Source organism: Heterodontus francisci, chromosome 1 (assembly GCF_036365525.1).
Source record: "Heterodontus francisci isolate sHetFra1 chromosome 1, sHetFra1.hap1, whole genome shotgun sequence".
NCBI classification, from domain to species: domain Eukaryota; kingdom Metazoa; phylum Chordata; class Chondrichthyes; order Heterodontiformes; family Heterodontidae; genus Heterodontus; species Heterodontus francisci.
The window spans coordinates 124,007,855-124,024,460 of record NC_090371.1 but is presented as its reverse complement, the minus strand read 5'-3'; the positions used below and the strand labels follow the sequence as shown (position 1 = coordinate 124,024,460).

The 16,606-nt window shown below is 41.8% G+C and overlaps 1 protein-coding gene across 1 annotated transcript in view; it reads right to left on the bottom strand.

Annotated features, from left to right (window-relative positions):
* Window positions 1-13,337, bottom strand: part of lnx1 (ligand of numb-protein X 1) — a 210,949-nt gene extending 197,612 nt beyond the window's left edge. The window contains exon 1 of the mRNA XM_068035321.1: window positions 12,913-13,337. Coding sequence (XP_067891422.1) covers window positions 12,913-13,277 — 365 coding nt within the window. The 5' untranslated portion in view covers window positions 13,278-13,337. The remainder of the gene's footprint in view (window positions 1-12,912) is intronic.
* Between the last annotated feature and the right edge of the window lie 3,269 nt (window positions 13,338-16,606).

The window sequence follows — 16,606 nt, the reverse complement described above, 5'->3', positions numbered from 1 at the left end:
CTACTTGATGCCACACTTGGTCAAATGTTGCCTTGATATCTAGGATAGTAACTCTCACCTCAACTCTGGAATTCAGGTCTTTTGACCATGCTTGGACCAATGAGGTCTGGTGCTGAGTGGTCCTAACAATACCCAAACTGAGCATTGGTGAGCATTTTATTGGTAAGTGCCACCTGCTGGAAGGTGTGAACAACACCTTCCATCATTTCGCTGATGATTGAGTGTAGACTGACACGATAGTAATTGGCCAGAATGGATTTGCCCTACTTTTTGTGGACAGGACATACCTGGGCAACTTTTCACTTTGTCGGGTACATGCCAGTTTTGTAGCTGTACTGGAACAGCTTGGCTAGAGCACAGTTAGTTCTGCAGCCCAAGTCTTCAGCACTACAACCGGGCTGTTGTCAGGGCCCTTAGTCATTCCTGTATCCAGTGCACTCAGCCATTTCTTGATAGTATGTGGACCAAATGGAATTGGATGAAGACTGGCATCTGTGATGGCGGGGACCTAGGGGGGAAGCCGAGATAGATTGTCCGATTGGAACTTCTGGCCGAAGATGGTTGCAAATGCTTCAGCCTTGTCTTTTACATTCACCTCCACACCCCCCTCACCCCCAACCTGTAGCTAAAGTCAACAGCCAAACTACCCACTATTGCCTAACTCCAGAAGTTCTACCAAACTCTTAACACAATGCCCAGTTAAACCTAAGTGTCATACTTTTGCTCTGCTCCTTTTGGGCTCGTTCCACCACTACATGCTATCAGCGCTATGCCTCAGCTTAGATTCCAGGCACTCAACTGCTTCTAGACCCCTACCAGTTTCACTCTTGAGCTAGAAATTGTGCTTCTGATTTTACTTCCTTTACTACTGAAATAGACACTATCTCCAGGACAACCCAACTAAGAACAGAATAACTCCATGAACTTGCTTCCCATCTTAAAAGTCATTTTGGAAAACTTGTAACATTCATAAAATGTTTGTAATAAAGGTGATTTATGATTTACCACCTTTTTGGTTGGAAAGAATGGTGAAATTCCTAGAATCTGCTCTCCTTTAGTATCATTGTGAAGCAATAATCTTTACAAATTCTTAAATTCACACATTGTTGGCTTGAGTATGAATTTGGAATTGGAATGGAAGTTTTCAATAAAGAATAAGCTGTAGTGTTGATCTGACTGGAACTGCCACCTCCAGCGGAGATGTGAGAACTATGTATGAACAACAGATCGTTAGTAAGACAAGAGAATGTAAACATCCAGATTAAGAGGCTATTCATCTTATAAGAGACTAGTTGCCAAGACACTACAAATCATCATAAAAGATAAAGATTTGGTCTACATACTTAATATAAAATAATCAAAGCTTGTAGAACAGAAGCAAAGACTGAAAAGATTAGAAGCTGGGAAAGCACCTAAAAATGTAACCTCAGCTAAACATACAACTACACATTATGTAGGCACAGGCCAAGGTTGTATTATAGTGTAAGAATAGAATGTTTCCTCCCATTGTCGAGGGGGTCAGCCACACAACAGCTTGCAGAGCTGGAGCTGGTTTCTCCAGGCCTAGGACTATTTTGCGCTCTTTGGGGTCTGAATATTCAAGGTAGCTAGAATGTTGTAAGCAGGTTGTATTATTTGCAGGAAATTTCAGGTTTCCAGCATCTGCAGTATTTTGCTTCTATTATATTGTATTATTTGCATGTCATTTATACAATATGGTAGACAGTTAACAGTCAATATATTAAATCTCTTTATAAAAAACAGTCAAGCCTGGAATCATTAGTGGAGTGATCGTTATTGAATTATAACCCTTTGTTATGACAGGAAACATGAAAAAATCCACTACAAGAAGCCCTCAGATGATAATACAAACTGGAACCCAACTGCTATGGGGTGAAAAACCTGTGGAAACAGCACTCAATTTACAGACCTCAAAAAGGAAAATATCCATTGCCGTGCCAAAGGAGTGTTAGAAATACCATAGAATGTTAATCCATGGCTCTTCCATGATAAATGTTGACATTAAAACATTACTCAAAAATCCAAAGCTAAAATAATGTAGAAAACAAGTGCATATTATGTGCAAGAATACCATATGTAAATGTAAAAAGTGTATAAAACGCATAAGGCATTGAGCACAATTTGTATGAAATATTTTAACATGGAATCTTACAGCACAGGAGGCCGCCATTCAGCCTGTTGTGTCTATGCCACTTCTTTGAAAGAGATGTCCAATTTAGTTCCACACCCCAGCTTTTTCCCCATAACCCTGCAAATTAATCCTCTTCAATACATGCCAGATTGCATGGAATTTGCTTCCCTTTCAGTTAGTGCATTCCAGATCTTAACCCATTGAGAAAAATATTCTCATTTCCTCTCTAGTTCTTTTTCTAATTATTTTAAATCTGTGACCTCTAGTTACTGACACACTTGCCAAATGAACCAATTTCTCCTTACCTGCTCCAGCAAAACCCTCACAATTTTGAATAGCTCTATTAAATTTCCTCTTAATCTTCACTGCTCTAAGGATAACAATCCCAGCTTCTCCAATCTCTCCACATAATTGAATTCCCTCATCCCCAGTATCATCCTCAAATGTTAACTGCACCTTCTCCAAGGCCTTGACATCCTTTCTAATGCTTACTGCCCAGAATTGTACACAATACTCCTGCTGAGGCCTAACCAGTGTGTCATAAATGTTCAGCATAATTCCTTGTTTTTGCATTCAAAGGTCAAGTATTTACAAAGCCAAGTATCCCTTAACTGCCACATCAACTTGCCCTACCCCAGGTGCCTCTGCTCTTGCACCACCTCAAAATAGTGGCACTTAGATTATACTGCCTCTCTATGATGTTCATCTCAAAGTGCTTCACTTCACGCTTATCTGCATTAAATTGCATCTGCCATCTGTACGCCCATTTCAACAGTCCTCCTGAAATTTGCCACTATGCTCCTCACTACTTACTACATTGCCAGGCTTTGCATCATCCACAAATTTTGAAATTGTACGCCCTATACCCAAGTCCAGGTCATTTATATATAACAAGAAAAGCAACAGTCCTAATACAGACCCCTGGTTGTGAGAGTGTCAGTTTATTTGTTGGTTGAATGTGATGGTGGGAGTGGTGTACTTTGGAGGGTCAAGCTTGAGTGATACAGTAGCACTAAACATTGATGAGGGTGGAAGATGATAAAGCAGTGGGGCTGCAGTGATGCTCGTGGTGGTGACCGAGTTTTAAAAGTCAAGTGAGAGAAGTGGCAAATGTTTGAGAAGATGATTTGGAGGAGGAACAGGCTTCAGAATATTAGGTGGCAATGAATGGTGACCAAAGAAGAGTTTGCAGGTGTGAGGTTTGAGTGTGCCATTAGGATATACATTTATGATCAGGAGACTGGCATGGGAAAAGGTTGAGAAGAAAGTTAAAAATAATATAGTTAGAAGCACTGGAGAGAGTTGTGGTTTGGGAAGTTTCAGCGTGTGTGAACTTAAAAAAAAAACGCAAGCATTTGAAATGAGACTAAAAATGAACAGACACAATGGTGTGGGACACAAATAGCAACAAACAACACTGTGCAGCATAAATGCAAACAGGGCCCAGGCTGGCTTATTGCTGAAGAAGAACTTTTAACTGCTGCTCTCAGCTGATGCCTGGGAACCCGTGGGTGAGACTGGCTGATGGCCAGATAAACATTTTAAGTACCATTCAGAGAAACATAGAAAAATAGGAGCAGCAGTAGGCCCTTCGAGCCTTCACCGCCATTCAATAGGATCATGGCTGATCATCCAAACTCAGTAACCTGTTCCCGATTTCTCCCCGTATCCCTTGATCCCTTTAGCCCTAAGAACTATATCTAACTCTTTCTTGAATATATTTAATGATTTGACCTCAACTGCTTTCTGTGATAGAGAATTCCACAGGTTCACCACTCTCTGGGTGAAGAAATCCCTCCTCAGTCCTAAATGGCTTATCCCTTATACTTAGACTGTCACCCCTGGCCCTGGACTCCCCCACCATCGGGTACAGCCTTCCTGCATCTAGTCTGTCCAGTCCTGTTAGAATTTTGTAGGTTTCTATGACATCCCCTCTCATTCTTCTAAACTCTAGCGAATACAAGCTAATCGACCCAATCTCTCTTCATACGTCAGTCATGCCATCCCAGGAATCAGTCTGGTGAACCTTCGCTGCACTCCCTCCATAGCAAGAACATCCTTCCTTAGATAAGGAGACCAAAACTACACACAATACTCCTGATGTGGTCTCACCAAGGCCTTGTATAATTGCAGCAAGACATCCTTGCTCCTGTATTCTAATCCTCTCGCTATGAAGGCCAACATACCATTTGCCTTCTTAACTGCCTGCTGCACCTGCATGTTTACTTTCAGCGACTGGTGCACAAGGACACCCAGATCTCGCTGCACCTCCCCCTTTCCCAATCTGTTGCCGTTCAGATAATAATCTACCTTTCTGTTTTTGCCACCAAAGTGGATAACCTCATATTTATCCACATTATACTGCATCTGTCATGTATTTGCCCACTCACTCAACCAGTCCAAATCACACTAGAGCTTCTCTTCGCAGCTCACACTCCCACCCAGCTTTGTGGTGTCTGCAAACTTGGATATATTATGTTTAATTCTCTCATCTATATCATTAATATCTATTGTGAATAGCTGGGGTCCTAGCACTGATCCCTATGGTACCCCACTGGTCACTGCCTGCCACTTGGAAAAAGACCCGTTTATTCCTACTCTTTGTTTCTGTCTGCCAACCAGTTCTCTATCCATGTCAGTACCTTACCCCCAATCCCATGTGCTTTAATTTTGCATGCTAATCTCTTATGTGGGACCTTATCAAAAGCCTTCTGAAAGTCCAAATACACCACATCCACTGGTTCTCCCTTATCTATTCTACTAGTTACATCCTCAAAAAATTCCAGTAGATTTATCAAGCATGATTTCCCTTTCGTAAATCCATGTTGACTTTGTCCAATCCTGTCATTGTTTTCCAAGTGCTCTGCTATTACATCTTTTATAATGGACTCTAGCATTTTCCCCACTACTGATGTCAGGCTAACTGGTCTATAATTCCCTGTTTTCTCTCTACCTCCTTTTTTAAATAGTGGGGTTACATTAGCTACCCTCCAATAAAAGAACATTTTACTACAACATAAGATATGGAGCTATTTTTGGGTACTCACTGCTCCCTGTATAGAAAGTGTAGGTTGCCAACACTGTCAATGTAGTTAGCAGGACTTAGCCAGGGTATTGCCAGCAGCAAGAGAGCCTTCATTGTCAAAGGATCAGTGCTGAAATACTGTTCTGTTAGCTATCTTTCCGTCTTCCGTAAGGACACATAAATTTCATTCCGGCTGTATCACAAGTCACTTCCTGCTTTATGGGTCAACTGTCATTTCTGCCTGAAGACTAGTACTCTAACTTAAATCTCATCAAACTAAGCTGGATTGAACATTATTGAAATGTAAGAAGATTACAGAGTTTGATCATCAAATGGTTGGTTGGAAGCAGCGCACAGAAAGGAAATCTGTCCAGGTACTGACATACTTTTGCACAACTTAACAAGGTAACTAGAGGTTAACAGCAGTGCATAGGTGACTGCTTCACCAAACCTTGTGCTTTTATGTTCAGTGATAATTAGAAAAAAATAATGAGGTAATATACTTCATAAACACAGGCCATTGCTTTTATCCCTGCTTGCTTGTTCAAAGATTAAGGTCTCAAATTAATACCCCCACAATGGGCAATAGAGGGCCGGGGGAGGTTAATAATGTAACAACTGGGAATGCGCCCCAAGTGCCATCCCTCCCCCCCTCCCCGACCCCCTCCCAACCCCATGCATGCCTATCGCCGTTTCTCAGGTGGCAAGTTTCATCACATACAGGTGTCCCACTGTGGTGAGGCAGAACACTTCATTAACTATTTTAAATCAGGCTCCCATGGTACATTAAGAGACTGATTTAAATTTAATAGCTACCACATGGTTTTCCCAGGGTTCAGGATACTTGGCAGCAAAAGGGAGGTGGGAGTTGCTGGTTCAAGAAGGTGAATGCCTTTTACAGAACCCTTTGTGGACCAGAAGGAACAGAATTCACCACTTGGCCTCTCAAGCAAGCCTTTCCCCACCTCTGCCTATTCTCTCCCCCTGCCACAATCTCACACGTCCAACCCTGATGTCACGTCCTCGCTCCACTATTGCCAACTGCACAACACCCCTAACCTCCAAGCCCCAATCTTTCCTTCCTTCCAGCGATGGTCAACATCCCCTGAACTCTCGCTCACTCCTTTCTCCCTCCCTGATTGTCAGGCACCGTACCATTGGACTCAATATTCATATAGTACTAATGGTACAGGATACTAAAATACAAAAGTGTCAATGTGTATATTACTTTAACAAAAGTGTTGAATCATCAATTTGACTCAATGGTAGTTCTCACTACTGAATCGGAAGGTTGTGGGTTCAAGCAAAACACATGGCTTAAATACATAATGTACGTTTACACATTGGTGATGTACTGAGAGAGCACTGCATTGTCAGAGGTGTCTTTTGGATGAAAACTATTAAATTGAGGCCCTCTGCCTGCTCATAAAATATCAATGGCAATATTTGAGAAAAAAAAGCTGGAGCTGTTGGGCATACTGATCAATGCAGTACTATCAAAATAAATTTGGTCATTTATCAACTGTGGGACCTTGCTGCGTGCAAAGTGGCTGCCACCTCTGCCAATATAACAGTAAATAACTTCAAAAAATAATTCAGTGGCTGTAAAGTACTTTGCAAAATTCTGAGGATGTGAAAGATACAATATAAATACAAGTTCCTCCTTTCTTAAATGCATATAACCATCATTGGAAAATGTTTAACAAACTTTTTATTCTGTTATGACTGAGGCAGGAGTAATGCATTGTTTATTCTAGTTCCACTTCTCCACAGGTCACAACATATATTTAAATTTTCCTAGTTACCAATACGGTCAATCATAGACTATTTTTCCCAGAATAAAACATACCAACCAAGTTTCTTTAATAAAAAAACAAAATTATCAGTTTATTATAAAATAAGTCTTAACCAGTAATGAAGCCAAAGGACTTGTAGGTTGGTAGGTAAATTGGCTATTATAAATTGCCCCTAGTATAGGTAGGTGGTAGGGAAATATAGGGACAGGTGGGGATGTGGTAGGAATATGGGATTAGTGTAGGATTAGTATAAATGGGTGGTTGATGGTCGGCACAGACTCGGTGGGCCGAAGGGCCTGTTTCAGTGCTGTATCTCTGAACATAAACATAAACATAAACAAGTACAGCATAAACACACAAACTGAAATATTAAAGTTCCCTTTTTACCTTAGCCCCTTTCTCTCTCTCTCTCTCACTCACTCACTCACTCACACACACACACACACACACACACACACACACACACACACACACACACACACACACACACACACACACACACACACACACACACACACACACACGTTAACTGGAAAAATAAAGGGATTTGCATTTTACAGCTCTATTGCAATAAAAAGACAAATATACTTGGGTTAAATACCTGCTAATTCTTGAAGAAGAGAGAGAAGATATGGAAAGATATCCTTTGTTTTGGTTTGGCATCCCCATTGCATATAGATGGCTGTCACTGGGATCTTCCTAGAACAGTTCTTTTCAGGCGACGTTGAAGATCAGTTTGGGTAGGCTTTCAGTAAATGCAGCAACAGAGGTTTCAGACCCAGGCCTTACAGGAGGAATGCAGCCACACTTTCAGTCTGCTTCCTAAACTTGATTTTCAGCTCCTCGAGAGATGGAAAACTGGCAGGCGTTTTCCAAACTGCTGGAGCAGACTTAGTTGGGGTGGTTTGTTCTCCTTGGCAAGTTTTCTCCAACTGTCTTTTCAAACCATTGTCCATATCCTAACTCACTGTCTAAAGCGAAACCATAAACAATGTCACAAGAGACAAGCCTCCTGACCTCTATAAATCTTGACCTGTCACTCCTCTGCAAATATCTCTCCCCAAGGTAAAAACCACCCCTGCTGGGTAATTATCTGTAGTCAGGTGCCTTTCAGTAATTGTTTCTTTTCAAGCTCAGTCCACACAAAGTTCCAAAATCTATGGAATCTTTTCAGTTTTGAAAGACAAATTTTCAAAATTTTCCCAAAAAATTGAAACACTTGTAACACCTCAATTTTTGGAGGAATGAAACATAATTTTTAAATGCGTTTCATTACAAAGTGTGGAAAAAATAGAAGATGAAAAAATTTTTAAAACACATTTTCACAGTCATACTCATTCACTCTTTACCTGTAGCTAATACAGTTCTGCTTTATACCATCTATGCGTTCAGATAATTCAAAGCAAAGTTGGATTCTAGATAAAGCATCTGCAACTGCATTATTTTTGTCCACAACGTAGATAATCTTTAAGTGAGAAGGTTGCAATAGTAAATTCCATCGGAATAGTCTGGCATTCTGGTGTTTGAATTTTTCCACAAAGGTAAGAGGGTTATGACCAGTGTCTCTCTGTAGTCATGGTGGACATTGACTTCAAAATGCTTAAGGGCCAATAATAAACCTGGAGTTTCTTTTTCCACTATTGAATATCTTTTTTGGTGTTGATTTAGCTTTTTGGAAAAAAATCCCACTGGCATTTTTATGCCCGAATCATTGTCCTGTAACAGGACTGCACTTACCCCCAGGTCACTAGCATCAATCGCTATCTTCAAGGACTGAGTAAAATTTGGTGCAGCCAACACTGGTTCATTATTCAAAATGGCTTTCAGACTCTCAAAAGATACCTGGCACTCCCCTGACCACACTACCTTAGTTTTCTTTCTCTGCAGCAAATCTGTCAGTGGAGCAGCTATAGTACTGAAAATTTAGTACAAACTTGCAGTAGAAACCATACATTCCCAAAAACCTCATGATTTCTCGCTTAGTCTTAAGGGTGGAGAATTCTACCAATGCTTGTACTTTCGCTGTGCTTGACAACACTTGTCCTTGCTCCACTATATACCTGAGGAGGTCACTTTCAATTTCGCGAATTCACTTTTGGCAAGGTTTATTACTATATCAGCTGACTGTAATTTTTTTAAACTGCGCTTCTAGTTGTTCCAAGTGGTCCTTCAAAGTGTCACTGTATACCAGCACATCAAGGTAAACTGGCTACCACTTGGTTCATTAGTCTCTGAAAGGTTGCTGGGGCATTTTTTAGCCCGAATGGCATCGGAAAAGACCGTCTGGTGTGACAAAGGCTGATATTTCTTTAGCTCAGGATGTTAAAAGAACCTGCCAGTATCACTTTATTTTTGTAAGAAACGGGGCACTGTCAACTCTGTCAATACAGTCTTCCAAGCGAGGAACTGGGTAGCAGTTTGCCCTAGTTACTGCATTAACTGTCCTGTAGTCTATGCAGAATCTAGTTGAACCGGCAGGTTTAAAAACTAATACCACTGGGAACTCCAGCTGCTTTGAGTGGGTTCAATTAGGTGGTTTTCCAACATGTACTGAATTTTTGCTTTTAGCTGGGCCCGTTTCTCTGGACTTAAGCGATAAGGATGCTGTTTTGTAAGAAAGGATTCCCCTACATCCACATAATGTGTGGCTAAAGTTGTACATCCTGGCTGGTCCCTACAGACTCTTAACTGCTGTGAGTAGCCTTGTTAGGTCTTCTCGTTGTTCTGCATCTAAATATGAAAACATAGTGTCCCACTCCCTAGCAATTCAATATTAGCTAACCAGATAGTAGGAGGTTCAATTTGAGAAATATATTTCTCCAAGTCAAAAACAACCCCTGCTGAGTAATTATCTGCAGACAGGTGCCTACAACTGTTTGTTTTCAAGCTCAGTCCAAAAACTCCCTTAAAAAGCACACACACACAAAGTTCCCGCATCTATGGAATCTTTTCAGTTTTGAAACACACATCTTCTAAATTTACCAAAAAAATGGAAGCAGGAGTAACAATTCTTGCATTTCACTTTTCGCCCTCCCCACCGCTGCCACACCCCCCCACCCCCGACCAGTTTTCTCCTTTTTTCTCCCTTTTACCCTAAAAATGCAGGATGTGGAAGACTGAAGATATTTTGGGAAGAGTTTATGAAGTGATTGCCATTATTATATGGATCTATGCATTGGAACAAAGCGTTTGAGCAAAGTAGATGAGCAAAAGATAATAATAACAGAGATGAGCAGGTTCAGTGGAATATTGGGAGTATCCAGGGTTCAAAGAATCAAGAATAATGTATTGTAAACATGGTTTAGACAAGAGATAACACATACAGACTATCCAGAAAGACAACTGCAATGGTTTGGGCACTTTTCAGGATGGAAACAGCTAGACGACTTTTCATGGCCCAGGAGATACAGGTATATGGAACAAGGAGCTGAGGAAGACAATGTGCTAGATAGACAATGTCACAAGTGACTTGTTACAGAAAGGGACACAGATGACTGAAGCGGCCAGGCTAGTTCAGAACTGACAACAATTCAGCCCCATTGTCACTGCTGAGCTGACAGATGGGAATTTAATAGCAATTGTAGCTGTGACTTAATTGGTAGTGCTCTTGCCTCTGAGTTAGAAAGTTTAGATTCAAATCCCACTCCAGAGACTTGAGCATAAAAATCCAGTCTGATACTCCAGGGCAGTACTGAGGGAGTGCTGCACTGGTGGAGATGCTGTCTTTTGAGGAGACATTGAACCAAGACCCTGTCTGCCCCCTCAGGTGGATATAAAAAATCCTTTTGCGCAATTTGAAGAGCACGGCAGCTCTTCCCGGTGTCCTGATCAATATTTATCCCTCAATCAACATCACTAAAATGCAGATCATCTGGTCATTATCACATTGCTATCTGTAGCACCTTGTTACATCAGCTGCAGAGTTAAAGCACTTGAGGACATCCTGAGATTGTGAAAGGCACTATATAAAGCCTAGTGCTTTTTTTCTTGTACCTGAAATTACAGAGGTACCATTCCACAAATGTTTGCCTTCTGGTACCCCAGTTTTCTATTCTTCACCTTTAAACCCAGCAAGCATCAACAGGCTAATTAAAATGGAGACTCCATAAAATGAGCCTGATCCTGTCCTCATCCCAAATCCACAATGACGTTTTGTGAATTTGTTGTCGCTATGTAATTCACACACTGTAGATTTCACACATCCGAACAATGGATGCAAACAGCTGATCTAACAATAAGGCCTCATTTTTTTTCAAGTAAAAAACGAGAGTTCTGATTTCTTCTGGTAAGGCACTAATTAAAGCATTTGTGTAAAATTTCCTTGTGTGCTATTTTGCACAGTTAAGCTGCTTATTTCGAAAGGTTAATGACTGCACTAAATAGCCCATAAAGGAATTTACTGAAAATGCATTAGTTAGTGTTTTGCAGAGAGAAAATTAAACCTCAGATGGCAATAAATAATTAGGAAGTATCCCATTGGCTAGTACAATGTCTGTAGTGTGGTCTCTGATGTCTGACACACAAGCCACAAAATTGCAAGATTTTGCCACTGCCTGGACATTAAAATCCAAATGGAGTCTGAGAATTTTGGGGCTACAATTTTTAACATAGTCAAGCCAGCTAAATTACTTCCCACAGCCACATACCTCTGATGAGTTTTTTTTTGTTTTGTAGTTTTTTTTTGTTTTAGGATGGTCACTGGATTCCCACCAAAGCTTTTACATAAAATGTAAAAAAAAACCTTAAATATAAAACTGCCCTCAAGGTTTAACTAGTTGAAAACATTTTTTAGTCTGTTGGTCTCTGTAGTTCATGTCCATTTGGAAACAGAACACAAGACTGGGATGCAAAATAAAAAATAAATGTTGACACCTCAAGAGCTGTATGTAGTTGTGACAAAAATAATTTTCAATTTTTTTCTCTGAAGGTCGTGAGTCTTTGGGACTCACTTCCTTAAAAGGTGGCGAAAGCAGAGTCTTTAAATATTTTTAAGGCAGAGGTTGATAGATTCTTGATAAACAAGGGGGTGAAAGGGTACTGGGGGTAGGCGGGAATGTGGAGTTAAGGTTATAATCAAATCAGCCATGATCTTGTTGAATGCTGGAGCAGGCTCGAGGGGCCGAGTGGCTTTCTCCTGCTCATAATTCGTATGTGCATATGTAACAATATAGCAAGGGATAGTGTGGGGGAATGGAACTGATTGGATTGCTATACAGAGAGCTGGCACAGACGCAAAGGGCCAAATGGCCTCCTTCTGTGCTGTAATGACTGTGGTTTAAACTCAATTAATTTAGTCATAATACAAGAAGGGTTAAAAACCAACTTGATTCTTCAAAATACACCAGGATACATTTCCAAAGCAACAGTTTTGCTGCAGCCAAAAGCCTGAGGGATAAACCAAGCCATTAAATTCAGTTTCAATAGTAACATCTTTGTGGGACTGTTCTCATTGACATTCTTGATTGGCTGCTCTTTTGGAATTTAACAGAGTTATTTAAATATTACTGAAACCTTTAGAAAGACAGATCAGTCAGAGAGCTCCCTTCAGTTGGCTTGATGAAAAAATTAATTCAATACTATTGACTGAAATAACTGGAAGCTAGATCGTCTCATGCATTGGACCTGAAAGACTAATTTTGAAGTGGAGTGGAGAGGGACAAGAATATAAAACATAGACCAATGTGCACACACGAAGATGGTATAGAACTTTGTTACAAAAAAGGATTGGGACTAAGATGATTTTTGGCCAGTATTATTAACATATTAAACTTTTAAAATTCTAATTTAATTATAGAATATTGCTGCTTGGAAGTGATTGCTTTGGTCAATCAACAGCTGCTCTGGGACACGACAGACAGATTGGTTGTAAGCTCAACAATAGAATATTTTTTAGTGAATTTGCATTGATGCATTCTTCTCCAATAACCAAGTGGACTTACCTGTGACGTAGATGAATTTCTAGGTCACAGCGCTGCACAACTTCAGTGCAGTGTTCTTTAAATGGGCAGAAGACCAATACTTTATCCAGCAGTTTATGCACCAGGAAGCTCGACTTCTTGCACACCTTCAGACACAAGGGCTTCCGATCTATGGGGCAGAAATCTTGGGCCAGTAGGAAGTTGGTAAGACACAAAGTGCAATAAGTGTGACCACATGGTGTATCCATTGGCTGCACTAAGGGCTGCAGGCAGATGTGACATATAAGGTCGTCGTCTATTTCCTCCTGGTAATTATATGAATGATTTTCCTGAGGTAGGTGCGATTGTCCACAGCAAATACAAAGAGTCAATACAGCAGGATCCATATCCACTGCTGGGTCACTTGGCTTGTATTCCAGTAATACAATTCTTAGTGAAAGCAATTTCCAAATGAATATTTACCAATTATGTAAGTCGCTGAGTTTCAGGTAAAATCCCACAACTGAAAGAAACAAAACAAATATAGACAATTAAATAAGTTATATCCTTTTGTCAACAGACAGTTATTAAAATCTGATGAAGTTCAATTTCGCTACAGAAAAAAAAAAGCACAGTAGAGGTCATACTGTTGCACATCAAAGAAGTACCCAATAGGACAATGTAAATAACACAGGATATGCGTTCAAATCTGTGGTGAAGTTCTGCCTCTTGAGGCAGGTGTGAAGGCTACGTTTCAGCTTGCTTCTTTTGGTTCACTTGCAAGTCTGAGGTTTGGGGTGCAAGCCTCATTCAAAAGCTTGAACATATCATCTGGGCTCACACTTCACTGCAGTACAGAGGCAATGCCATAATCGTTAGAGGTTATGTTTGTCCGCCAACATATTAAACTGATGCCCTGCTCCAACCCACTGTTCAGATGGATGGAAAGGCATCAGCAATACCTGAAGAAAAGTAGGGCTGGAATTTCACGCCCCCCCCCCTCAATGAGCTGGCTGGTGGCTGGGGGTGGTGGGGGGCTGGCCATTCCCTATGCTTTCCTGCCCCCACTGCAATTTGACACAAGGCGGTGGAGGAGAGAAATGGCCCGCCTGCCCCAGGCCAATCAAGGTCCTTAGGTGGCCAATTAACTGGCACTTAAGAGCCTTCTCCAGCTGTCGCTGGTATTTTACCTGCAGTGGCCAGACAGCAAAAGCATCAAGAATATCGCCAGGTAAAACCTGGCGGCCTTCTTGCGGGCTGGGGGAGGGGGGCCTTCCTGATCAAGCGCCCTGTGCCCCACGGAGGGCCGCCGCAGAAGCCCCAAATGCCCCACCATACAAACTACCCCCCCCCCCCTCAAACGACACCCCTTGCCTCGCCGAGGCCTGGCTGATTTTTTTTTTTAGGGCCTTGCCAAGGTCACTTACCATCTTTCGGTGGCCGTCATCCCTTATTGCTTCCGATGGCTGGGTGTAGTTCCAGCAGTGGCCACTGTTCTTGATGACACTGCTGGGACTAAGCTGCTGGCCCGCTGATTGGCCAGCAGCTCCATTAGGTGGGACTTCCGGCCTCAAGGAGGTGGAAGTCTCGCCCAAGACGAATTAAGGGCCCGGGGAGTGAAAAATCTTAGCCTGGCTCCCCAGGCTCGTCAGAGGCGGACTTGTACCCACTATTCAGCCGGTGGGTGGGACTTCCCACCCAACATAAAATTACGGTCTAGGAGTTAGTCCACACCATTGTGAATGCCACAAAAAACAGGTCTTTTATTCATTTATAATAAAAACAGAAAGTGCTGGAAATACTCAGCAGGTCTGGCAGCATCTGTGGAGAGAAAAACAGAGTTAACGTTTCAGATCTATGACCTTTCATTAGAACATCAGGGTGGCACAGTGGCGCAGTGGTTAGCACCGCAGCCTCACAGCTCCAGCGACCCGGGTTCAATTCTGGGTACTGCCTGTGTGGAGTTTGCAAGTTCTCCCTATGTCTGCGTGGGTTTTCTCCGGGTGCTCCGGTTTCCTCCCACAAGCCAAAAGACTTGCAGGTTGGTAGGTAAATTGGCCACTATAAATCGCCACTAGTATAGGTAGGTGGTAGGGAAATATAGGGACAGGTGGGGATGTGGTAGGAATATGGGATTAGTGTAGGATTAGTATAAATGGGTGGTTGATGGTCGGCACAGACTCGGTGGGCCGAAGGGCCTGTTTCAGTGCTGTATCTCTAAACTAAACTAAACTAAAAAGGTCATAGACCTGAAATGTTAACTCTGTTTCTCTCTCCACAGATGCTGCCAGATCTGCTGAGTATTTCCAACACTTTTTTTTAATTTCAGATTTCCAGCATCCGCAGTATTTTGCTTTTATCCTTTTATTCATTTGTTGTGTGCAATTGGCAATCACTTTTGCTTATATTACAAAGTAACTGCATTTCAAAACGTCATTCCTTCATAACTGTTGGAGGGGGAATAGCTTGAATGAGAATATGTTGAGGGGTCTGGGGATACATCTGTAGGAATTTTGACACTTCATTTTTGATGCATTTTCAGGTAGTTTGGAATCTACAATGATTAAGCTACAATGTGATTAAACTAGAGAGGGTGCAGAAAAGATTCACAAGGATGTTGCCTGGTTTGGAGGGCTTGAGTTATAAAGAGAGATTGGATAGGCTGGGTCTGTTTTCCCTGGAGTAAAGGAGGCTGAGAGGGGACATGATAGAGGTATATAAAATTATGAGAGGCATAGATAGGGTAGATAGCCAGAGTCTGTTTCCCATGGTAGGGGGGACTAAAACTACAGGGCATAGATTTAAGGTGAGAGGGATGAGGTTTAAAGGGGATCAAAGGGGTAAATTTTTCACACAAAGAATAGTGGATATCTGGAATAAGCTACCTGAGGAGGAGGTGGAGGCAGGAACAGTCGTGACATTTAAGAGGCATCTGGACAGGTACTTGAATGAGCAAGGCATAGAGGGATATGGAATTAATGCAGGCAGGTGGGATTAGTATAGATAGGCATTATGGTCGGCATGGACGCGGTGGGCCGAAGGGCCTGTTTCTATGCTGTACGACTCTATGACTCAATGACTATGACTCTATGACTACAGAAACTGATTTTTTTTCCAATCTGAAAAGGTGGAGACATTTTCTTAATTGTGCAGAAAAGTGCTTCGCTAATTTGTTATTTGGGAATTAATTATTCTTTCTTACTTAAAGCGTAACATATCTTTTTCTCAGTAGCAGCTGACAAACTATTCCCGGAGAGAAAGTTTATTCAATTTCTTTTTAATGTTGGCCCTCCCCTGCTATATTTCCTCCTCCTGCTCCTGCCCCCACACTGTACCATCCCCCAACCTGGCCTCTCTGCTTGCAGACAATTTTCTTTATCCTCCTATGTCTGTCACTGTTCCTCCTCTTTCCCCAACTCAGTTAATGCAGTTACTCCCCTCCTCGTCCCCCAGTGCCCAAATTGAAGCTCTTACTTCCGGATGCTATGGTGATAATACCGTACAGTTTGGGCAAGTATTGCTAAACTCTTGAGAACTCCTGCCCACAATGAACAGCAGCGTTCCATCTCATAGCAACATCACAAGATAGAGGTGCTGGGGGAGGGGACTCAGCTGGAAAGGCACTTTGTTACGTCGGTTTTCATCTGCAAGAGCATGTTCCCAACCTGCATGGGTAGTTGACAGATATAGATGAGGTAATGGATGGCTCCTGGTACCTCTTCAGCTGAAACTCACT